Raw genomic sequence first — 25916 nt, 5'->3', positions numbered from 1 at the left:
GCTGGTATTCCCATCTGACCAATGTCTTGCCGGTTGTCACCTCTCAGGCTTTGCTTGGTATTTTTCCCCCTCAAAACCTATTCAATGATCACATTGCGCCTGGCCCATTTTCATGTTTTTATTGGCCATTTGTATGGTGTCTGGAGGCATTCGTCACTTTCCTGCTGGCATTGTACCCTGAGAGTATTCATGCTGTTGCTGCTGCCCACAGACTCTCTTCCTGTAAGCATTGCCCCAATGACACTTTTCCTGGTGACAGGGTACTCTGGACCCTCCCTTGCATGATGTTTCTCTCCCCACACTTTCCAATATGGCATTCCCTTGTTGGTTGTAGATCCCCAGCCTCGATTTTTCCTTCACCCAATTGAAACATATACAATATTAAAGCAAGCAAGTTAGGCCCCCAGTCACATAAACCACCTTACAACCGATTGAGTTTTTTTTTTTTTTTTTTACCACCCCACACCACCAACTCTTTTACTCAGGAGCACTTATCTCAGATTTAATCATAATCAAAGCACCCACCACGGCCTACCCATTGGCTCCTGTACACACATACATGAACACACAATACGTGGGCGCGACAACACAGAAACCGTCCCTGAACAGAAACTTCTAAGAGTTAACCAACTATTCAGCTCACTATTCAGCTTCGGACGAATATTTTGGCTAACTATTCGGTATTCCCTGGAGTAGTATGTATATTCTGGGTTGCTTACGTGTCCTGCACACCAAGCTTTAATCCACACTAGAGAATGCATACCGTCTGTCCGCACCCTGGGTGCATGAGTCAGGCCTCTCGGAGTAACCCCTGTGCGGTCAAGTCCAATATCTCAAATTCTATTGAAGTTCCCCTTCCCCCACCCATATTATGGGTACCGTTGGAAACAAATGGCACATATCAACCATGTCCATATAAAACTGGGGGGGTCATCTACTTTGGGCGCATAGGTATTTAACTATAAGACTTCACTGCTGTCTGGCCTACCATAGTCACATAATGCTCACAGCGGTCCACTAGGGACTTAATATGTGTGAATCGAAGTTGCCAGTGGTACAGGATGCGTACTCCCCTTGACTTGAGTAGAGCAGGATTTGTGCTATTTATAGGCTCCTCAGGATCGGGTAAATTGAGACAATATTTTATCTGTAGCATGCATTTCCTGCAAAAACAAGATATGGACCCCATGTCGTTCAATATATGCTAGCAGTCGCCTCCTTTTAACAGATTGACCATTCCCCGGGCATTCCAGTTCAAATATGCCACCTCACCTATCATGCCAGTGTAAATTCATACAGGGTTTCATTACCGAATCCCATCTGCGCCTCTGTTTACTTTGATGTAGCCATGCATTCCCCACACTGCATCATTCCTGCTTACACTGAGCTTACTTTTCCCATGCACCCCTTGCCCCCACCTCACCATACCATAACACTGTTCAATGTAAACTCCAACCCAACACCTCATAAGCAACTTAGCTTGGGGATAGCTGAGAGCTGGCGCAAGCCGCTACCTGTATCCCAAACAGCGAAAGATAGAACAGTAATAGGTCAACTTAAGCACGAATATAGTGCCCGGTCAATAGTCCAGGATCGCTTTCTGCGGGGAACTATCGCTTCCGCCAGGACAAGGGATATTATTTTGAATGGAGGTCTCTGCTTCCCCTGATAGAGTGAAGAAATGCTCCTTATTTTGAATAGTGAATCAGTTTCGCTGGGTAAAGCATAGAGTATGAGATGGATCTGTCCAGTAGGAGCTTCTTCAACCCCAGGAATGTTTTCCGCTCTCGCTGGACTGCATTGGGGAAGTCGGGGTATAGAAAGATACTATTCAATCCCAAATATAGGTCACCTTTTTCTCAAACTGCTTTCAATATGTCCCTTTAATTGGGGAGATGGGCTATAATTAGGTGAGTTAGGGCCCCCAGTTTAGTGGAGCATTGGGCATCTATGGGCCCATTCAACCAAGAAGTGAGAAGAAAGAGGTTGATCCAGTAGTTTCAACAACGTGGTCTAGACTAATTGCTCCATGCTACCTCCAGTGGGGCCCGCCGGAATCCCCAATATGCACACGTTGTTTCTACATGATTGTGACGCCAAATCATCACATTTCTTCTGAGTAGCCTTAACTACAGTGGTGAGTGTGTGGAGTGTCACCTTAGACACCTCGTCTTCAACCAGCCTGCGTAATACGGTATTGGGCTTTCTCCAACTTGGAATTCAATGCAGTGATGTTAGTAGTGATATTGTCTCATTTAGAATTTGCAGATGAGTAGCCCGCAGACCTACTCATGAGGATCTTCTGTAGTTCAGAGGAGTCTATTGCCGCTGCAGGAGACTCCGCGCCACAAGTAGGAGACCGACTAGGGCCGCTTGGTGCAGATTTAGTGCAGGTGTCCATGGTGCCCTGCTTTTTGTGTGCCCCTTCTGCAATAAGCCCCATGTCATCTTCCTGCCTAAAGACATGGGGCTTATTGCAGTAGTGCCGTTCCTCCGAGCAAGTTGGTGTGCTCAGCTTCGTGGTAATGCACTACCCCTTCAGCAATGTCTACCAGCCGGCAGAAGAATGTTTAAGATGAAGGACCCTGAGAACCACCTCTCACACAACCACAGAGCACAGGAAGAGTAAAGTGCTACCGGGCCCAACCAGCCAGAATAGTAAAATATTTGCACCAAGTAAATCAGACAGGATAGTGCTGGGTGCTTCACACACCTCCCCCCCCTCCCCCTCTGCCACGCATTGATAGAACCACATACCAGGTTGATGGTGGATGTAGGGGGCGGAAAACTCCACAGCCCAGTTGGCGCAGCAGACTGGCATCCACTTTCCACCACAGCCACCCTATAATTTAAATTGGGAGGGCTGCAATGTCCAATTAGTAACCCTTTATGCCTCCACATGCAGCTGCAGGAGAATCTAGTATGGTCACCAGCGTAGAAGCATGGGCTGCCGGGACCAACCCTCAAAGCTTGTCTGAAACAAGGCAGTGTTGTGGAGTCCACGGAGCTCCAGCTTGCTGTGCAAGGCAGGCAGAGTCACTAGAGGACCGTGCGAGTGCGCCACAGCGCCCGCTGCCTGTCCGCAACTCTTGGGGGCTCAAGCGTCCACGTCTCTCAAGCACTCTCTTAGCAGGGAGACACTGCCCAGCGTCCCGCTCCAGAGAGCCCTAGTGCTTGCGATCTTGGGCACCCGCAGGCAAGCTGGTGGTAGCGCCCGGTTCTGCGTCGTATCCCCAGTACAGATCTTGTGGTCCGGTGCCTAACCTTGAAGGTTTGGGTGGGTGCAGATGAGAAACATTCGACGTGGCCAAAAGTGCCTCAGTGAAGGGCGGCCTTCGCACGTGCCACACTAGAGCACCCCAGAGGCCAACTTTTTCTAAATAGGGATGTGTTCTGGATCAAAAGGTGAGTGCTGAAACCATGTAATTTTTGGCACTGATTGTCAACACATAGATGTACTTTTCTATCTGTTAGGGAGAATTCTCAGAAATGTGCCAATTCCCTCTACCTTAGAGACCCCCAGCAACGTTGCTGGATTTTGAGGACTTGGTTTTTTTTTAACCTGGAGAGAGTTGAGGCCCTTTTTCCCACTCTCTCATTTATTTTAATGTGATTTCTGAACTCTGTTTCTTTTGGTTATGGAGTATGACAAACTCCACAGCCATCATCTTTTACATTGTGGCACACAGCACCTTTAGTGCAGTGACACAGGGAAGTCTCTTAGATTTCCCGAAGGTTTAAATACCTTCTCTGGGATCAACTACTGTTTCCCAGAGCAGTAAAGTGAAATTGACTTTACTTACATTTCTAACTTTCAAGACCCAGCACACTATCTTACAATGGGGTGCTGGAGGGGTTACTTAGTATCCCCTTTGGCTAGCTTCTCATGTAACATTTTTGTTACCCTTTCCTCACTAAATGGCTGGTGGCAGTGGTTTCGTTTTTAATACCTTAGTGTGCATTTACGGCGGGCTGCTTTTGCAGCTGCAGTAAAGCACCCGAGGGGGCCACTTTTGTCAAAATGGCCCTGGTCATCTTTTTTTGCCATTTCTTTGTGGAAAGGTCCTTCTTGAGATTTACTCTGCATGCCAAACCAGGTTTGGTCCCTTTGTTCATTTTACCTTTGGCGGGATTCACAAGTGAAGCCCGCCTCTGGCTCCAGGGTGTCTGGGGTAGGCAGGAAGTGAGGGAGGTGCCCGAAACTCCCTGTGCTTAGTCTCCTCAGAGATGCAAATGCGCACTGTGATGATTGGCCAGCTGACCGTCCAGCAAGGACAGCACCCTGCTGGGTGAGTGACAGCTAGGCTGGAATGAAAGGGAGAGCACTGTATAAAAGGCAAGTCTTTTGGCTTGGAAGGCAGTGTCGACCACTGGACGAAGGAACCGAAGAAGAACTCGAAGAGGACACCTGCAGCAACTCCTGGACCGTTGGTTTTCCTGGTGAAGCCTTGCTGAAGTGCCAAAATGCCAGGTTTGCTTCGACAGAGAAGCCCCTGCAAGGATCACTTCTCCCCTTGAGTTGGTGGGACCAATCAAATCCAAAGTAAGCCACCTGGACATCCATCTCGGAGCTGGTTGAATTTCCACAGAGTTGCTGCTGGAAACCGTAGAGCCAGGGAGAGGAACACCAGTTTGTGTGCGTTGCTTTTAAGTTGGCCAAGAGCTCCAGGAAGATCCTGCGGACTCCCAGGAAGCAGGACTGACCGAGCCTGAGCCCCCTCAACAGAGTGCGGGACCCCAGAAGCAAGGAAAGTCCATCCCGACAGCCAGGAACCACAGTGTTGCTATTTGCGGTAGACGCTAGGAGATAAAATACTGAACAGCCACTGAAAGTGAAGATTGCCGGTTGCAAGTTTTGACCGTCCCAGATCAGTGCAGGAGTCCCCCGACGTCCTCCCTCTTGTCCCCACGACTGAGGCCCAGGAACAGTGAGATCTGCAGAGCTGCACCGGAACAGGAGTCATCTGCTGCATCTTTTCTTCATTTTAAAGGTACTATACAAAGTCTAAGAGCACTTACCTCTTGCTATAGAGTTGCCTGCAACTTCTACTACTCACAAGTCTAACAGCTTGTGGCCCTACATTGATTAATCTTTTTCTTCAAAGACCTCTGAAACATTGTGAAAGACTTTTCTACTTAACTTCAAAGAAGTGCTTCAGAACATAAAGACTCTTTTGACTTTGGCTTAGCCTGTTTGAATTGAATGACTCATTGGGAGGGATCTGAAAGTATTTGCCTGCTTAAGAAATATTTGTGGTACCTTGTTGGCTGTAGTCTTTTCCCTTTTTGCTGCTCTTCACTAATTCTGAATGCAACAGTAATACATTCATGTCAACAGCACCCTAGCAATTGAAACCACCTGTGGGTGTAGGTCTCTGCTGTATGCCATCCCAAATGGGTAGTTACTGATTCTGAACTAAAGAGAGTGTATCATTTTGAAGTATATTTGTGTAGTGTTTTACAGTGCTCCCTTCTGAAGAAGGCTTACATTAACTGACTGGTAAATAAATTAATAATAGTTTTATCAAGCAACCCTGTGTATATGTATACGTGTTTGCTTGGATACTTGTCACTGTGAAACTCAGTGTAACTCCCCTACAGCTCACATTAATGCCAGATTAGTGTGGATGTATTATCTCTTGAGATAAGCCTGGTTACTCGTCCACACTACCAACCTTTGTAGTACAGACTTATACTAAAGGTTGGGTTACTACTGCCAGGAGGTCAGGGTTGCTGTAGTGCATCCTAGGGTACTGCATACAGTTGTGCCCAACACTATCATTATTCATAGCTTGCTTTGCAGTTAAAACATCTGTTCAAACAGGCAGTTTTTATCAACTTTCGTTACACATTTAGTTTATAGATCACAAATATTCAAGTTCTACATGACCTAAAACATCGTGTTTATTGTGCTTACATGAGTGTTTGTGCTGCAAATCAATTTGGATTTTGGTGATAGCTTTTGCGTTGCACATATTTGAAGAATTTTAGGAACATTTCAGGAGTTTACACTTTGTATGGCACACCCCTTCTTCGTGAGTTACACACATGTTTGAAATATTTGTTAGGGCGGGCAGATAACTTGGGGCCAACAGGATTTTATTTGATGGAAAAAAAGTTCCATGCAACATAAGTTCGATCCTCGATCTGGCATGGTTTAGAAGTTGCAGGAATCCCTCATTAAGCCAATATGAATCTATAATAATCTGGGATAGCTACATTTATAGTACCAGCTTTCCCATCTGCAGTTTTTAACTTTTCGACTTGTAGTCACAATGGGTTTTAAGCATTCCAGTACCCATCAAAAGAAAATGTTGGTTCGAGGGGATTGGGTCCTCCGACGTATTCCATATCTATGACATGTAATCACCACAGCTGTGCTGCTTCGGAAACTTTTTCGGCGTCTGCGTCCTGCGTCGATGACGTCAATGCGCCGTCGTCGAGGACCTCGTCCGACGTCATCCGATGTGATAAGTAGGACGCACGACGCCCATAGCCTCAGTTCCGTTTTTTCCGCGAACGTGTTGCTTCGTGTTTCTCGGTTCTAAGCCTCGACTCTTTGGAGTTCTGTTCTTTCTGGTTCTTCGAACCTGTTCGTTTGTGAATTTCCTTCGGCGATGTCTTCCACTTCGTCTTCAACCCCGCGTCCGGGCTTTAAGAAGTGCGGGGAGTGTGGGTCCAAGATGTCGGTGACTGACTCGCACGACGCCTGCCTCTGGTGCCTCGGGGAGGCCCACGACACGGATGACTGTGTCGACTGCCAGTCGCTCACGTCCAAAGCCTTACGCGAACGTAAGAAGAAGTTGTCGGTAGGTCGGGTGTCCAAGCCCCGGAAGTCGAAGTCGGCGGGGCTTTCGACGGATGATTCGAGGGGTGACTCTCCGCGTCATCGTCGGAAGTCTCGTCGGTCTTCTTCTAGGAGTGGGTCTCGCCACTCCTCGGCCTCTTCGAGGCATTCTCGGAAGCGCCGTCACCGGTCGCCTTCCAGGTCCTCTTCCGAGGATTCTGCACGGCACGTCGGTTACCCCACCAGCCGTGCGACGCCGGAAGAATGGGCTTCCTTCGGGAAGAAAATGTTGGCGATTCTTGAGTCGCAGGGTTCTCAGCCGTCCGCGCCCCCGAGTGGGGTCGGCCGTGTGAGGTCGAGAGACGCCGCTCGCAAGAGTGGTCGGCACGAGTCACGGGAGCGGTCCCGTTCGGACAAGGAGGCTCGTTCTCGCCGTACCCGTTCCAGGTCCCGGTCCTCGACGCGTTCGAGACCGTGTGCTCCTGTGAAGTCTTCGAGGAAGACATCGACGTCTGAGGCGTCGAGGGCGTCGACAGGCTTTCTCGAGGCTCCGGCTTCGAGGGCCTCGTCGAAGCCGTCGACGATCAGGTCGTCGAGGGACACGCTCGGGGCTCCGGCTTCGAGGGCTGTGTCGACGCCGCCGATACTGGAGGCGCTGCATCTGACGTCGACGCCGATTTCCTCGACGTCGACGCCGATCCTCTCGGCGCCGTTGCCGGTTTTCTCGGCGTCGGCGCCGATTCGCTCGACGCCGTCGACGCCTTTCGTGTCGGAGGTGCCCCGTGTCACGGGTGTACCCCCTAGGAAGGCTCTGGTTAAGAGCAAGCACTCTCGGGTGCCTTTTCGCCACCTGGAATATATTTCGGAGGCGGATGAGGATTCTGATGGCCTGGTTCCTAGTCTGGTGCCAGATGAAATTGTCTCGGGCCATAGTCAGTTTGACGATTTGAGGCAGTCACTGCATGATGCCAGTGGACTGGACACCTCTCCGGAGGTGGAATTTTGTAGGCCTGAGCCTGGCTCCCATGCCGATTCCTCGTACCGGCGCCTTATGGCTAGGGTGTCTGAGTATCTGGGATGGTCTGCTCCCCCAGGGGAGTTTGTGCAGGATGATCTGACGGACATCCTTGATGTTGGTCCCCCAACTGACCCGGTACTGCCGTTCCATATGGCTTTACAGAGAAGGGTGGCGGCGGCTTGGACTGCTCCGGAGAGTCTCCCGGCGGTGGGCAGATCCTTGTCGCGTAAATACCGTCCAGCCAGTAGCGACCCCTGCTACTTGACCAGGCACCCCACTCCGAAAGTTTGGTGGTGCAGGCGGCCACGGCCCCGGCACAGCAGGCGTCGTACCCTACCATCCCTCCTGATAGGGACGACAAACGTTTTGATGGCTGGGCGAAGAAAGTGTTTTCTTCTGGTGGTATGGCGCTTCAGGCGGCCAACTCCATTTGTGCCTTGTCACGTTTCACGCACACTCTGTGGAACTGTGTTGCGTTAGCGGCTGACCATATTCCCGAAGGGGTTGAACGGGATGGTTTCCTTGCTATGGTCCAGGATGGTAAGGATGCCATGTGAGTCCGTTCAGTCGGGTCTGGACTTGGCTGAATGCGTCAGTAGGTCCATGGCGGCGAGCACCGTGATACGCAGGTTTGCGTGGTTGCGGAAGTCGGGGTTTGCTCCTGATGTGCAGTCCCGGCTCCTCAACATGCCCTTTGATGGTGAACACCTTTTTGGCAGCAAGGCTGACGAGAGCCTTGAGAGGTTGCAGACCTCGAAAGCTGCAGCGAAGTCGTTGGGCGCTGCAGTTCGCCAACCTCCGCCTTTTCGTCCTAGGGGACAGCAGTGGAGGGGTGGTTCCTTTCGCTATTACTCATCTTTTAGTAAAGCGAGAGGAGCTGGCAGTCGAAGAGGCCAACGCAGGGGTACCAGAGGTGGACGACAGGGTACCCGTGGTGCCAAGGCCGCTCGGGCAGTTGCCTCTTTGCCCTCGGGTAACGCCGCAGCCGCTCCCAGTCAGTCGTGAGGCCATGTCCCATGGTTCGCCGGCTGGGGGAAGGCTGGCGCAGCATCTTGTAGAGTGGCAAGCCATTACTTCAGATGTGTGGGTTCTGGAGATCATAACCCACGGCTACTGTCTTCCTTTTCGGCACAGGCCTCGCGACAATCCGCCGGGGAACCTCTCTTTGCAGAGTCCGGATCCGCTCAAGGGAACAAGGGATGGTATTCCCCTTATTTTTTGGTTTCGAAGAAAGACGGGGGATTAAGACCCATCATGGACTTGCGCGATTTGAACAAACTCCTCAGGAAGGACATGTTCAAGATGGTTACTCTCTCTCAAGTCCTCCAGGCCCTTCAGCTTCAGGACTGGTTGGTGTCACTCGACCTCAAGGATGCTTACTTCCATGTGCCGATCCATCCCAAGCACAAGAAGTACCTGAGGTTCGCGGTTGGCGACTCGCACTTTCAGTTTCGGGTCCTGCCGTTCGGATTGACCTCCGCCCCGAGGGTTTTCACCAAGCTCATGGTGGTGGTGGCAGCGCATCTCAGGCAAGGGGGGATTCACGTCTACCCCTACCTGGACGATTGGTTGATCAGGGGGAGCTCTCCCGAGCAAGTCCTGGATCATCTATCGATCGCCTGTCGCTCCCTTCACATGCTGGGCTTCTCCCTCCATTTAAAGAAGTCCCATTTGACGCCAACGCAGCGGCTCCAGTACATCGGAGCAGTGCTCGACACTTCCCTGGGGCTGTGTTTTCCTCCCCAGGTGAGGGCTCTTCACATTCAGCAGATGGTGCACAAGTTTCAGCATGCCCAGACGCTCCCAGCGTTCGAGTTCTTGAGGTTGCTCGGCCTCATGGCATCCTGCATTCTTCTGGTGCCAGAGGCTCGCCTGCGGATGAGATCTTTGCAGTGGGCACTCAAGACGCAATGGTCGCAGTCCTCCGGCAGGATGTCGGACTCGATTCAGGTGCCGTCCTCGGTCGCCCGGGACCTTCTGTGGTGGGCCGTCGAAGGCAACTTGATGTAGGGGGCTCCATTTTGGCTTCCCTGGCCGGAGGTGACGATCGTGATGGATGCTTCCCTCACGGGATGGGGAGCTCATGCCAACGGGCTGACAGTCAGCGGTCGTTGGTCTCCGTCGGAGTCCAGACTCCATATCAATCTGTTGGAGCTGAGGGCCGTCAGGCTAGCCCTGAAGGCTTTTCTGCCGTCTGTGCGAGGGAAGAATGTCCTGATCCTGACGGACAACACAGTGGCCATCCACTACCTCAACAAAAAGGGGGGGGCAGGGTCACTTCCTCTGTGCAGAGAGGCGATGCAGCTCGAGTTCTGGGCCATCCAGCAGGAAGTTTCGATCTCGGCAGTTCATCTGGCCGGTGCCGAAAACGTGACGGCGGACGCTCTGAGCAGGCAGAGCGCGATCTCTCACGAGTGGGAGTTGGCTCAGGAGATTCTCCTGGAGATCTTCGCCCTTTGGGGGACCCCTCAAGTGGATCTCTTCGCCTCCAGTGTCAACCGGAAGTGCGAAAGGTTTTGCTCGCGGGAATTTCCTCCGAAAGGAGCCTTGGGAGACGCGTTCGTGGTGGAGTGGTCATTCCCGCTGCTGTACGCGTTTCCTCCAGTCCCCGTCATCCCGCAAGTGCTGCGGAGGTTACGGAAGTTCGGTTCCCGGATGATCCTCATTGCCCCGGCGTGGGCTCGGAGGACGTGGTACCCGGACCTTCTCGACTTATCCATCTGCCCTCCACGTCGTCTTCCCTACCGAGACGATCTGCTCTCACGGGAGGGGGGTCAGGTTCTCCATCCAGAGGTCAGATCCCTCAACCTTCACGCTTGGTTTCTGTAAGGTTGAGGTATAAGGATTGGGACCTCCCTGAGGACGTGATGGAGGTGTTGCTTTCGGCCCGAAGGCCGGCAACAAAGTCTCTGTACCGTTGCCGTAAGTTCTGCGACTGGTGCAGAGTTCAGAATGTGGATCCTTTTGCATGTGACATCCCCATGGTTCTGTCCTTTTTACTTTCTTTGGTCCACAGGGGCTTGCAAGTGGGTACCGTTAAGGGTTACCTGGCGGCGCTGTCCATCTTTAAGCGCTCGTCTGAAGAGTGTTCTTACTTTAAAAACCCTTTGATTTCACAGTTCCTGAAAGGGCTCACTAATGTGTTCCCTCCGTCACCTTTCCTGGTGCCCGGTTGGGATTTAAACCTGGTTCTTAAGTTTCTTATGGGTGCTCCGTTTGAGCCTTTACATTCTTGCCCTTTGAGGCTGTTGACTCTGAAAACTGTGTTTTTAGTTGCGGTTACTTCCGCTCGCAGAGTGAGTGAGGTACAGGCACTTTCAGTTAAGCCTCCCTTCACTGTATTTCACAAGGACAGGGTTGTCCTTAGAGTTCGTCCTTCTTTTCTTCCGAAGGTAGTGACGGAATTTCATTTGGCCCAGAAGGTTGTTCTTCCGGCATTCTATCCTCCTCCGCATCCTGGTGAGGAAGAGGAGAGGCTCCATAGGCTTGATCCTAGGAGAGCTTTAAGCTTTTATGTTTCACGCATGTCCCGGGTCAGAGTGGATGATCAACTCTTTATTGGTTACGCTGGTAAGCGTTTGGGGCAAGCTGTGACGAAACGGACTTTGTCTCGCTGGATTATTTTGGCCATCTCGGAGTGCTACCGTTTGGCGGGTAAGGACCCACCGGCTGGCTTGCGGGCCCATTCTACCAGGGGTATGGCTGCGTCTACTGCCCTGCAGAGGGGTGTTCCTGTTCGCAACATCTGTGATGCAGCCACCTGGGCTTCAGTACATACATTTGTACGTCACTATTCCCTTGATTCCATCCGAGCACAGGATCTGGCCTTTGGCAAGGCGGTCCTTTGCTCTGCTATTTGATTGGCTATTCTACATTTTGATTCTAAATTCTTTCCCTCCTCCTTGCTTTGGTACTGCTTTGGGAGTCTGTCATAGATATGGAATACGTCGGAGGACCCAATCCCCTCGAAGAACAAGTTACTTTCTTACCTGGTAACGTTCTTTCGATGGGATGGTCCGACGACGTATTCCATATCGCTCCCGCCCGGCCTTCCCCGCTGCAGAATTTCTTTTGCGATTGCAGCTTACGTTCCGCAAGGCTTTGTGTCTGACTGGCAGTTGACTTATGTCACACGTTCTGGGGGAAAAACTACAACTGAGGCTATGGGCGTCGTGCGTCCTACTTATCACATCGGATGACGTCGGACGTCGGAGGAGGTCCTCGACGACGGCGCATTGACGTCATCGACGCAGGACGCAGACGCCGAAAAAGTTTCCGAAGCAGCACAGCTGTGGTGATTACATGTCATAGATATGGAATACGTCGTCGGACCATCCCATCGAAAGAACGTTACCAGGTAAGAAAGTAACTTGTTCTTCTCCAGCATGGGGTCTGGCATGGATTCACATGCTCATGAATATTCCCCGTCGTCAGGCTGGGAATCCTTGGTAAAAACAAAATCAGTATCGGTATCGTTTCCGATCTGTCTTTCTTAGTAGTAACAAATCACTGATCTCTGGGTCATACTGCCCACAGCCAATGACTGTCCTCTCCCTAAGCCCCTCCCCTGGCAGCTTTCCTCAGATTTTTACAGCACATTCAAGTTTTGGGAGTCCTCGTGCTTTAGCTCTCAAGCTTGCTGCGTTTTCGCGCTTTGTTCAAAGAGATTTTCTCATTTTTCGGTTAATCAGAGCCTCAAGCTCCATCGTTTCTCCATCCAATCAACGGGGACCCGTTTCGTATTTTTTACGCCCCTCAAGGGTGAAATTTTCGTCGAGTTACGCTTCTTGGAGTAGTCCAGAAGTTCCTGAGGCCTACACGGACATGGCCCAGGAGAAAGGAAGCTCAACAACCAGAAAGCTGTTCAGGGTTTGTCCTGGATACCAGCTACAGAATGTGTTCAAGGAGGACAAGCATTCAAAATGCCTCTACTGCCTTCCTGAGGACAAAACGCATGTGGAGGAGGACTGCACGTTTTGCGGGAACGGAGCGGTCCATGAAGGATCGACATCTTCGCCTCTCCAACTGGCTGGAAGTGAAGAGCCCGTCGGGGTGAGAAGAAGTCTGAGCGGTCTTCTAAGTCCTGTGAGGGGGCCCTGGCGACGGGGGCCCAACAGAAGGCAAAGCACCACGAGTCCGCGGGCACCGGGAGCGCCGAACGGTCGGGCTCCTCAGCTGCCAGGCAGGGCGCATCCTCTCTGGCGCCATCAACCATGAGCCAACGCTCTGGCTCGGGGAAGAGGAAAGCCAAGAACTCGGCAAAGCTTCGGGAGAGGCCCCGGTCGGGCTCGAAGGATCCAGCCGAGGGGGAGCGAGGCAGTGACCCTCCCCCCAAGGTGATTGCCACAGGCCCACAGAAGGCGGTGAAGGACTTGATTCACCCGGCTAAGGCCTCGATCGAGGAAGTCGCAGCAGCCCTGAAGCAGCCTGTGCATGCTACATCAGTGGAGGTGACCTCGGGGCCCAGAGTTTCCCTGCCACCGCGGAGGAAAGTCTCTTTCAGGCCCATCGAGAAGACCCCGTGAGGACCCCGGCAGAAAAAGAGGCGGGGGGGCTTCGGCCATCGTGGATACGGACACGACCTCTGAGGAGGAGCTGGTTGAAGTCTTGGAGGGCCTCGACGAGGGCGTTGAGGAGGCCCAGCCCCAGGGGAAGTATCCCGACAAAGAGGACGAGAGCGACGGCGGTGCCGAGGAGGTTCCAAGTCAACCGTCGCGCCTTTCGCTTCCGGAGCCGCAGGACAACTCGGCGGCCATTTTGGTGGCAATACAATCCTTATGTATGGAGATAAGGACGAGATTGCCCCTACCTCCGACGGAGGAGCCTGAGCCAGGCCCGACGGAGGAGCCAGAACCAGGCCCGTTGGGAAGTCCCCCAAGCATGAGGAGACGGACCCATCCAACCCTGCCTTTTCAGCCCCTTCGGCCTGCTCAACCTTTGCCCCCGTCCCTGGGGATGACACGGGAACAGACACGGCCACGACGGGCACGGATGACGACGGCGGTGACGACGGGACGGATCTCCGATTGCCTCCAACTCGGGCATCCCCGCCCGACGAGATCTTCCACGCTATGATTGCCAGGGCATCAAAGCTTTTACAGCTCTGCCCCGAAGAGAAGGAAGGGTTCCTTTACCAATGGCGCAAGGCCAAGAGGAAGGCGGTCCTCGCCGTGCCTCTGCTGGATGACATCTGGGACGAGGGACTCGCCCTTCTGAAGAACCCGTCTACGACGCCTGCTAAGAGGGATCGGTACAAGAAGTACCGGGTCCCCGACGCGGCCCCCCCTGTGCCTTAGGGCGCAACCAACCCCTGACTCGGTCGTCTCAGCGGCGGCCAAGAAGAAAGCGGCGGGGGCATCGGCCTCAACGTCAACTTCCCCGCCGGACGGCGAAGGAAAGAATCTGGATGCGATGGGACGAGTGATCTCGTCGGCGGCAACGACGATTAAGGCGGCCAACGCCCTTGCGATCGTGGCCCGCTACGACAGGGAGCTGTGGTACAAGATCGCCCCTCTGTCGGACTTCCTACCGGACGACAAGAGGGCGGAGGCCCTGGAGATCTTGCAGGAAGGTGAGATGGCGTCGGACCACGCCATAACGGTGGCAGCAGACATTGCTGACACCGGTTTCCGCCAGCTGGGCAACAGCGTTTGCCTAAGACAGCGTGGGTGGCTCAAGGCGACGGATTTCCGCCAGGATGTACAAACCAAGGTGTTGGACATGCCCTTCGACGGGAACAACCTGTTTGGGAAAACAGTGGATGAGTCCCTCCAAGCCATCAAGGCGGACACGGAGACGGCTCGGGCCCTAGGAGTTCTCCAGCAACGACGGCCGTCCTTTTCGGAACTCCGGAGGCAAGCAAGGTGCCTTCAAGGGACTCGGCGGTGGCTCCTCTACGTACCTCCAGGTGGCCCACTCCTCGTCGCAAGAAGCCTATAGGGGACGAGGCAAGTCGGGTGGATCTCGTCCTCGTCGCCAGGGAGGTCAAGGCGGCAACCGACCGTGGCGTCGGGCCCCCACCGAAGCACCCCGGTGGGAGGCCGGCTGGTGAAGTTTGTCAGCGTGTGGGAGTCCATCTCCACCGACAGTTGGGTGCTGGACGCCCTGGCCCAGGGGCACGCCCTCGAGTTTCTAAAAAAAGTGCTCCCATATTCCTCCCATGGCCAGGAAGGAAAACAACGTCCCTCAACTACTACTGGAGGTAAGGGCGATGCTCAAGAAAGGTGCTATCTAGCTCGTCCCAAAGAGGCTCCGGTGCTCCGGAGTATACTCAAGGTACTTCCTCGTGAAAAAGAAGACAGGAGGATGGCGGCCCATCCTGGACCTGCGACGACTGAACAAGTACATCAAGGCACAGAAGTTCCGGATGGTCACCCTCCAGCACGTGCTGGGACAGCTGGAGGAGGGCGATTTCCTATCGTCTTTGGATTTGGAGGATGCATACTTCCACATCCCCATTCTAAAAGGACACCGAAAGTTCCTCAGGTTCGTGGTCCAAGGACGGCACTACCAGTTCAAGGCCCTTCCGTTCGGATTGAAGTCGACACCCAGGGTTTTCACCAAGTGCCTCGCACCAGTGGCGGCGCGGCTGCGCCTGCAGGGGATCCATGTCTACTCCTACCTGGACGATTGGCTCATTCATGCAGGGACAAGGGAGCTCGCCGTAGAAGACACAGCGAAGACCATCCAGCTGCTCACGGACCTGGGGTTCTCCATCAACTTCCCGAAATCCCACCTGGTCCCCTCGCAAATCGCACTGTTTCTGGGAGCCAATCTCAACACATTGGCGCGTCTGTCCTCGCCGTCGGAGGAAAGGACAAAGGCCCTCCTAGGCAAGGTGCAGCGTCTGCTGTCCTCGGGATGATGTCCTCTTGCATATATCTCGTGCGTCTGTGCAGACTTCGGATGCGCCCTCTACAGGAGTTCCTCGATGCCCGCTGGATCCAAGCGACGGGCAGCTTCGAGGACAGGATCCCTCTCAACGAGACCTTCCGACGAGCGATCCGGTGGTGGGGCACCCACGCTCATCTGGCGGCAGGGACAGACTTTCAGACCCCGGCCCATCAGGTAACGGTGACGATGGATGCCTCCCTGGAGGGGTGGGGAGCGCACACCGGAGATCTTCACGCGAAAGGCCTCTGGCTCCCGGAGGAGAAGCCGCTCCACATCAACATCCTGGAGCTCCGTGCAGTGTTCGCTCAAGGGCAAGGTGGTGAGGATCTTCACGGACAACACCACCGCAATGTTCTAAATTCGTAAGCAGGGCGGAACCAGATCCCCTGCCCTATCCAAGGAAGCCCAGGATCTGTGGCACTGGGTCGTTGCCCAAGGGATGTTTCTGCTGCCGTTTCATCTGGCAGGGATAAAAAACACCATCGCCGACTCACTCAGCAGAGAGCTGCGCTCGTGCCATGAGTGGGAACTACGCCAGGATCAAGTGGATCGACTCTTTCAGCAATGGGGCAAACCCCAGATCGAACTGTTCGCGACGAACTCCAAATGCCAGAGGTTCGCCAGCAGGTTTCTCCAGCCGAGGAGCATGGGCGATGCCTTCTCGTTCCCCTGGAACGGCCCATTCCTATATGCGTTCCCTCCGTTGCCGTTGCTGCTCCGACTCATCAACCAGCTAAAGAGGTCCCGGTGCAAGATGATCCTCGTCGCACCGGCGTGGCCGAGGCAGATCTGGTTCCCGGACCTTCTGGACTTGTCAGCGTCCCCACCGGTCAAGCTGCCGACAGACACAGATCTTCTTTCCAGAGAAGGAGGCACCATCCTTCATCGCGACCTGGAGTCGCTGAACTTGCAGGCCTGGCTCCTGCAGCACTAGAGTTTGGAGGGTACGATATCCCGGCTGAATGCAGAGAGGTTCTTGCAAAGGCCAGGGCGTCCTCAACTCTTAAGTGCTACGGACATAAGTGGAAGAGGTTCTCTGTCTGGTGCCGTGCACAGAAGATCAACCCTCTCCGGATTATGGCACCTCAAGTGCTACCATACCTACTGTCGCTGGCCAAGGCTGGACTAGCTCACGCTTCCATCAAGATACATCTGGCGGCGATCTCCCGATACACCAGAACTACAGGACGGCCGTCCTTGTGGTCTCACCGACTGGTGCAGGAATTTATGAAAGGACTGTTCCGATCGTTTCCGCCGGTGAAGGCTCCAGCCCCGGCGTGGGAGCTCAATGTGGTGCTGACCAGGCTCATGGGGCTGCCATTCGAGCCTTTGCATTCGGCTCCTTTGAGGTTCCTGTCATGGAAGACAGTGTTCCTTGTGGCCATCACCTCCGCACGACGCATTGGAGAGATTCAGGCCCTATCATGCAAGCCCCCATACTTGACTTTTCACGATACGAGGGTGGTGCTGAGGACACACCCCTCCTTCATGCCCAAGTTGCCGTCGGGTTTCCATCTTAACGAGCCCTTGGTGTTACCAGTTTTCTTCCCGTTGCCTTCGCCGCCGGCCGAGAGCACTCGCTGGATGTAGCTAGAGCGCTTAAGTTCTATGTGGACCGAACAAAGAGTTTTCGGAAGACATCACAGCTGTTTGTGAACTTAGGACCTGTGAACCAGGTGAAGGCTCTCTCGAAGGCTTCCATTTCCAGATGGCTCTCCTGCTGCATCATGCACTGTCACCGGTTGGCAAACCGACCGTTGCCTGGCCGTCCGAGAGCCCATTCGACCAGAGCGATCGCTGCTACTACGGCGTTCTTGTCTGGTGTGCCTCTGCTGGACATCTGCAGGGCTGCTACGTGGAGGTCAACGCACACCATCACGAGATTCTACTGCGCCAACCGGGATTCCAGGGAGGAGTCCAGAGTCGGCCAAGCAGTGCTGCGCAACCTGTTCGCCTGAAGGTGGGCCTGGTGGGGAGGTAAGAGTTACTTAATGTTGAGTTCATGTAATGCTTAATGTTGAGCCCTTTGCCACCTCCCCTGGTTGTGCATATGTGTACTGCTATGTATTCTTATATTCATGAGCATGTGAATCCATGCCAGACCCCATGCTGGAGAAGGAACAAGTTACTTACCTGTAACTGTTGTTCTCCAGCATGGGTCTGGCATGGATTCACATGCGAACCCTCCCTCCTTCCCCGCTGCGGCTCTTCACTTGGTCATACTGCCACTTTACGTGCTACCAAATCTGAGGATGGCTGCCAGGGGAGGGGCTTAGGGAGAGGACAGTCATTGGCTGTGGGCAGTATGACCCAGAGATCAGTGATTGGTTACTACTAAGAAAGACAGATCAGAAACGAAACTGATACTGATTTTTTCTTTACCGAGGATTCCCAGCCTAACGACGGGGAATATTCATGAGCATGTGAATCCATGCCAGACCCGTGCTGGAGAACAACAGTTCCAGGTAAGTAATTTGTTTATAATATTTGTATGAAAATCCTTCCCGGCATTGAGTTTGTATAATTGTATAACTAACAAAATTGTATTATTCAGCAGCGAGGCAGCCAGAGTTTGCTGATTTTAATGCAGTTACGGCATGAGCACAGGGCATTGTGTTTTTAAAGTCTTCATTTTATTTTCAACTTGCAGGAGTCGATCCTATTATTTGGGAGCAGGCCAAAGTGGACAACCCTGATGCAGAAAAGTAAGGCTGTAAACAATTCAGTGTTGCGTAACAAAGTATGTTATTGCGTTCTAGCCCTTTAATAGTGTACAAAATTAAGGTCTCCCTTGAATGATCGGTAACATGCTGTCTTGTTTTCCATTTTTGTATTGCATTCCCATTTATTTAGGACTTCGTCCTTAGTCTGCTTTATTTTTGTGCTCTGCCTGTTAAGATGGGTTTCTAAACTCTGACCTGGTGGGCAGGAGTTTAGGAGGCCACCCCCGGATCAAGCCAAACCAATCTAGGTAGTTTGGCAGGCAATCAAGACTAATCCTCAGGAGGGGTGCGAGTAATCGGAAGTCCACAATGAGCACACACAGCAAAAAATTACTCTTAGACAAGTGTATATGAAAAATATCTATACATTTATTGTCGGCCAGACCAATGGACACAAACTTCAGTTAGATAAACAGTTACCACACAAAATACTCTTACTATATAACATATATACGAAACTTTCCTAATGCGGAAAACACAGCCATAACCTGTATTGAGAATGGTGGGTTAGCACACTAGGAGCCTCAGACAATTCTTTGGAGAAGTTCCTTAACTTTGGAGTCCAGCCCCAAGAAGTGGGGAGCCTTGTGCTCAACAGTACAGTTGTGCGTAAAAACACACGATAGCACAGGCAAAGCAAAAAGCGGCTCTTCTTGGGAGGGCTGTAGCAAGTCAGGAAGGGGCTTGAGGCAATGACGAATTGGCTCCCACTGTTGTAGTAGGATCTGCCCTTGGCGGTAGAGCAGTTTTCAAAATGTCCGAATAGCTAGGGAGTACAGGCTAACCCAGTCAAAAGCAAATACTTTTAGGGGATATTCATGCATAAAAGGGATCGGTTGTGCCAGGGGGGGCCACCAGTAAGTGATGCAAGTACTCACCAACCATCGGCACAGTACAGACCAGTCTAGTCGAGGTTGCTGTTTCACAGCACTCCGGCTCTCATCGGCTGCTGGATAGAACGATTGTCCACAACAGGACCGTTGCCTTTTCTCAGCTTTCCGAATGAGATGCAAAGAAACTTTCACCACCAGGTAGTGATGCGGGAATCACAGGGGGTGCACTGTTACGCACTCTCCTAATTCGAGACCCAGAGGAACTAGGCCTGCACATTTAGGCAGGAGAGGCCCTGGGACAACAAGCAAGCGATGTACCAAGTCTTGGGTTTCAACTCCAGACAAGAGGTTCCCTGAGCTAGAGCTGGACAGTTCACTGGAGGGCCCAGGAACGCTTCTGAAGGTGCTCGTTCGGTGGGTAAGCAGGGGGTGCCGAGAGTAGTTGCTCCCAATATTCCAAAAGGGGTGGAGCACCTTGGCAGGCCTTCTTGAGTGACAAAGAAAACAGGTCAGACGGTACAGCAGAGGGTGAAAGGTGGCCAACCTTCCACAGCGTCTGACGTTTCCACAAGTCTGTTTCTTCGGTGCCAGATACTTGGCTCCTTCTGTAGTTCGGAGAGAATGCAGGTGATGGACCTGGAAAGGCTGCAGAGCCCCTCTTATCCAAGATTAGGTTTGCACCAAAATCGAGGACTTCCAATCTAAGATGTGCTCTCATGCAGGCATCTCAGTTGTGGACCAATCACGCTCCACAGTGGTCCCAGTCATCCAGACTCTCCGGACATCCTGGCACCAGTAGTGTGGATTGGGACTAGGCAGTCCCAACCCGCTTCCTGGGCGCGCACACGTAACATGCAGAAGCCTGTGAAAGAGAAGGTTTTTTGCGGGAGGCTGCATGCCCAAATGAGGAAAACCCGGGTTACTCGACCTGGGTGTAGGCAAGGGACAAAATGGCCATGGGACAGAACAAAAGACTTTGTGGCTCTGCCATTTTTGGTCCTGGCCAGTCTTAACCCAAACGCGGTAAGCGCGATGTGATTCAGAAAAAAAAGTAAACACTTGTAAAAAGTAACTGCCACCACCAGTTCATCCCAGGCACACTTGTACATTGCCTATCATGCCAAACTAATCCATGCAGTCAGACTCTTTCTCTCCAAAGAGAATTGCACCAACATAGCCAGAGCCATCACTGGTTCTAGGCTAGACTATGGCAATATACTCTTTCTAGGAACCTCCAATAAAACCTAGAGAGACAACAAGTCATACAGAACAATGCTCTCCGAGCAGCCCAAGGCATTGCTAAAAGAGAACACATCTCTGAGGCCAGAAAATTAGCCCCCTGGCGCCCAATAAAGGAAAGGATCGTCTTCAAAGCCCTGACACTGACCCACAAGTGCATGCACCTCACTGCTCCTGCCTAACTCTCACAAAGGATCCACCCCGTCTCCACTACAAGGCCAATCAGATCACCGTATACCAACATGCTCTCTGTGCCATTAGTAAAAAGAGCCAGAGCGGGCGGATCCAGCTTCCCTTATCTCGCACCCACTCACTGGAATGCCCTACCTCCCACTATCCGAGGTGAGGCCTCCCTCACCATCTTCCGCAAAGCCTTGAAAACCATCCTCTTCACATAAGGCCCTACACATCAGCATGAATACTTATCATATGACCCATTGCTCAAGTTGTAATATAATGACTATGTGCAATATCTGTAACAGTATGATTTGTAGTATTCACAATGTGTCAACGACTGGTACCATGCCTGTACCTGTGTAACTAAGTTCTTGCAAGTAACAGCGCCTCAATGCCCCTGGGCTGCTTGCGCGCTAATATAAATATAAATAAATAAATAAAATCACCAAAAATCCTTTGAGGGTGTCTATGGCCAAAAAACCAAAAAGGAGCCCAGCGCACGGTACTGGAAAGTACATTGTGCACTGTTAAAAAGTTACCAAGAAATGGCAACGTAGTCAGACTATTTTCCCAGTACTGACAGTTTCCCCATAACAAGTGAGCACAGGCCCAGGGGAGTACAGCTGAAGGCTGGGTTCTACTGGCAAACATCAGGATAGGATAGCCAAACAAAAGCAAAACGTTTGGGGATGGGGGGTACACAAATGGAGGGAAAATGACACCTAAATGACATTTTTCCTCACTGCTGTTTCACAACTGTTCCCATTAGTAACAGTTTGCTTCAATGGCACGTTAATAATCTCTATTTCTCTGGCATGTGATTAGGGAAGGGACAGGTCGTCTTCTTTCTTCGGAAAGGAAATGTTCTTGTTTGCTCCCTTTTCTCCTTTCACCATCCCGAACAAGTGACTCATTGCTTCAGCAGAGGAGACTACAATATTTTATTTTTGGCAGAATTCTCTGGTGCTTTCTACAACGTGCTGTCAATAGTTTACTTTATTCACAAACAATAGTGAAACCAATCAGTTTTATGAAGCGTATTCTGGTTGACTTTTTGGTACTTATGTTTTTCACTCATGTTAAATGTTTTTTCTCCTCCGATTAGAGCTGTTTTTCCATAAATTATTCTCTCTTTTCTGATTAGTCTAAATTAGCTTCTTATTAAGGCATTGATACCATTGTTGCTAATATTTATTTACGACTAAGCAACTGTGACTAATCCAAGGAGCTAGTCACCCCCTTACCCCCAAACCGCCCCACTTTTCAGACTAAGATGATGACCCACACTATGCTTAATATCCCCTAGGGGACAGGGTAAGCAGGATCCCTCTGGAGGTGACTCTCCTTTAGGGGGCAGGAAAACCCAAAGAGGAACTTAAATCACCATCCATCCCCGCACTCCGACACGAACACCTTTTGTAGGGTGGGTAGGAATAAAGGGGTATGATAAACCTATGGGCCCCTTTTATGGCTAGCATGGCTATTGACCCTTAACTTGATTCAATCCTCCTCCCGAGAAACAGCAAAATGCGGAAAGACCAGCCTCCAATCAGAAAGGAGGATCTGCGCAGCCCACAGAGTTAAATGGTGCCATAGCGCACTTTGGGCTTGGGGACGCTGGAGAGAGAGAATGCCAGATGTGGCATTGTGCTCTGAGATTTGCACTGGCTGAGTGTGACTATGCCTGCAGCAAACCACCAGAGCCATGTGGCGTGGTATTCAGAACGAGCGCAGAGTACCTTGGTAGGACCGCAGAGCTGCTTACAAATTCCCGCACCAAGCAAGCGAAACGAATGAAAGATGCTGGCCGACAGAGTCGAGTGGACGACTTGTGTGAATGGCTACGCCGCAAGAGGAGGCTCAGGTGGACCACACAGCCCTCCCATTGTGCACCGCTGGTCACACGATGTACACGGTGGCTCCAGAAGAACGGCCGTCAAAGTGTGATACAAAGAGAAGCACTGAGGTGGGGAAAGAGCCAAGAAGCACTAGAGTGGGGTTGCTAGAGAGGGATAATACCCAAAAAAGCCCCGGAGTGGGGAGGAAAAGGGAGAAAAAGCCCCATGTGACGGAAGCATACAGAGCAGACACCCAGAGTGGGGAGGAGTGAGAAAAGTCCCGAAGTGGGGAGACGCACACTCCACCTGCTCTAGCGTTGCCTGCCTATTCTATCTTCCTGTCCTGAAAAATGTTTCGACTTCTGTTTCACTTTCCACTTTTGGACCTTTTGAATCTTAAACAGTGCTCAAACCCAAAGCTCATGGGGTTGTGTATAATCCAGTGGTTCTGCCCACTGGCACAATTGCTTAATTACTTTTAGCTGGGATTTAGTTGAGTTGTGATTGGGTGACTCCCTGCCAGGCTACTAAACTTGCATGCGATTGTACTTCTTTGCTTCAATGGGGCTCTGTGGTCCTGGGATTAAATATGCATGGCTTACATCTTTAATTGTATAGCTTGTAGGCCACAGTACCTACTGTGCTGTTGCTACTTCCATTGTTGTGTCCTTGTTCTGTGGGGGTGTTCATGCTCCTGGGCAGAGTTGTGTCCATTGCATGTAAGCACCCTGAACGCAGACTGACCCTTTTCAAAGCAAGTCCTAGACTACACACTTTTTGACTTGCGTGTATCCACAGCATCTGTTCTGCTTTCAAATGCTAATGGAAGTCTCTGCTCTGTCCACAAGCATGTTCTTTCGTAACAAAGCCATTCTGTCTCTGAGCTAACGTGCTAGCTGGCCTTTTTAAGACGGAGGGTGACCTTGCCTTCTAAATAGCAGCTCTTTCAGTAATGATAAAAAAGCCCCTTCTGATGCTTGTGAATATGCTTAGACTCACATGCTGTGAGATCTAGTGGTAATCGCTGATTATTGCATCTTTTTTTTTTTTTAAAACATCTAAAAGGGACGTCGACTTGGGTGTGTTCCCAGCATGACGTTTAGTGTACCCTCACGCGTTGAGGTACCACAGATAGTTTTTTCCACCATGGGGGTTGGTAGCTTTAATGCAGAGCTCGGGTTGACGAGATTTATTGCTATATTCATCCTGTCTTCGTATACCACCGACTATTTAACCGACTGCCGTTTCCGGATTCCCATCCTGAAAATCTGATAGAATTCTCGACAGCTGAAACAGCCCTCACCATCCGGCTTCGGCCTTTAAAGTAGGGAGAGTGGGGATCCTTATTTATGCCTTTTTATTTCTTTCACCTTCTTTTTTTCCCCCCTGGTCTGGCTGCTCTTTTTCCACTTAATAATGTAGAGATCTCCATTTAAATGTTGCCCTTCCTGTAAATAGGAGGTTTATGTGGAGAAACATTCATAAGGAGTGTGATTACCAGCATGGCGATCCCAGGTGAGCTGCAGGGACCCCCTAGTCCATTTTGCCACCTTGTGGCCTATAGTGATGCCCCCATGCGCCCCAGACACCCTTGTGTTGCTCTGCTTCCCCTCCCTGTGCCCGCCTCCCGGACCTCCCTCCACCGTGATTGGCCAGTCGGGCCTACTTTGTTTGGGTTTGCAGCTACACCGTGGGATAATGCCATTACCAGCACAGCGATCCGAGGTGAGCTTCAGGGACCCCTATTCCATTTCTGCCACCTTGTGGCCTATAGTGATGCCCCCATGTGCCCCAGACACCCTCGTGTTGCTGCGCTTCCAGTCTCCTCTGTTTCCCCTTCCCCTCCCTCTACCCGCCTCCCGAACCTCCTCCCACCTGTGATTGGCTGACTGTCTGGTCTTCACTGACCCGACCAAGGCAGCCCTCTACCTGGCAGCCCTTGCGGCAAAAGGGCTAAGGCAAAGGGTGGCTCCTACAGAGGCAGATCCAAAATGTGTATGCAGGGGAAGCAAATGAAGCCAGCAGCCAACAGACACCAACAAAACTAAGTGTGGCATGGGTGGGGTGTAGAGCAATTACTCTACTCCAGAAAGGCCTTGCCACTCTACCTCACCTTCCATAACGTAAACTGACATAGATTTACACCATGCACACCTAGGGAGATTTGTGACCACCAGCCTAAATCCATTCTTGCCTGAACTGTAAATGTTGCATTTCACTACACACTAACGTACTAACCAATGTTAACTAGTGCCACACCTATGGAGAACGGTCAGGATTAGCCTGCATTGTATCCAAACAGGTATAACAATGTTAGAATGTGCCACACTTAGATGACATCCTCAACTTTAGCCTGAGTCGCACCTACATAGAAATGTGAATGTTAGCATATGCCACACTTGGATGGAATTCTTAACTTAGCCTGCGTTGGATCTGGAAAGAAATGTGAATGTTCGCATATGCCACACTTAGATGGAGTCCTTAACTTTGGCCTCCATCGCATCTAGACAGGATTTGAATGATGGCATGCATCACACCTAAATGGAATCGTGATCACTGGCCTGCCTCACATCTAGACAGAATATTGGGGATTGGCAAATGGCACACTCAGATGGAATACTGAATGATAGCAAGCATCACACCTCACACAATTGCAAGGACAGCAATGCCAACCAACCAATCCACTAACAATTTCATCCCTCTGCATACACCTCTCAAACTCTAACCAAACACAACCACAAACCTAAAACACAGCAATCTGCACAAACTTCATTACACAGCAACAACAAAACAAACCACACATAGACTTGCACAACAGCATATGATGACTACCGACCGTAAAACACCCCAAGCCAAGACAACGGTCCCACCGGGCTGAGGCTGCCATCAGCACTATCACTGCTCTCTTGCACTTTTCCAGCTTATTCCCACTAACTCACCCCCCTTCTCCCTTTTTCAGAGCCGCCAGTGCACCAGAGGACCACTCCGGTGGTGTGGTAATAGTGCGTGGTACAAATATCCTTTAACATAACTACTTACGTCGTGGGAGGTAAGATTTTAACCTTAGTGCTAAATCTACCTCACTTGTGAGAACCCCATAACTTTTTGCTGGACTGGTAGATTATTTTTCCCTATACCTCAGTGAGTAGGAGCTTTTTCCACATTCACAGATCCTTTTACTCTTTTTATGGGTGTCCCTCTCTTTAAGGCTCTCCATAGTGTCCTTTTAATGTGATACTCTTTGACACCTTTTTGTATATATCTTTTTATCGTTACAGGGTTGCCTTTGGGGCTCCCTTTTTACTTTCTCTAACTACCCCTGTGAGAACGGCAGTTCGCAAGGGTAGAAAGAATATTTCTATCCCTTCTACACTTTATTAGGTGAAACCAGCACACCCCCAGGCCAAT

At 51.4% G+C, this 25916-nt stretch overlaps 1 protein-coding gene across 5 annotated transcripts in view; it reads left to right on the top strand.

The window, feature by feature from the left end:
* The window catches only part of NUP54 (nucleoporin 54), a 768463-nt gene that overhangs the window by 649927 nt on the left and 92620 nt on the right, over positions 1-25916 (top strand). For all 5 annotated transcript variants that reach the window (XM_069626313.1, XM_069626314.1, XM_069626312.1 and 2 more), the window contains one exon: positions 18349-18403. In XM_069626313.1, the coding sequence (XP_069482414.1) occupies positions 18349-18403 (55 nt within the window). The remainder of the gene's footprint in view (positions 1-18348; positions 18404-25916) is intronic.

This window comes from Ambystoma mexicanum, chromosome 6p (genome assembly GCF_040938575.1).
Source record: "Ambystoma mexicanum isolate Mex_15411 chromosome 6p, UKY_AmexF1_1, whole genome shotgun sequence".
Lineage (NCBI taxonomy): Eukaryota > Metazoa > Chordata > Amphibia > Caudata > Ambystomatidae > Ambystoma > Ambystoma mexicanum.
Note: the sequence above shows the minus strand (reverse complement) of the source record. Positions and strands in the feature narration are given on the sequence as shown.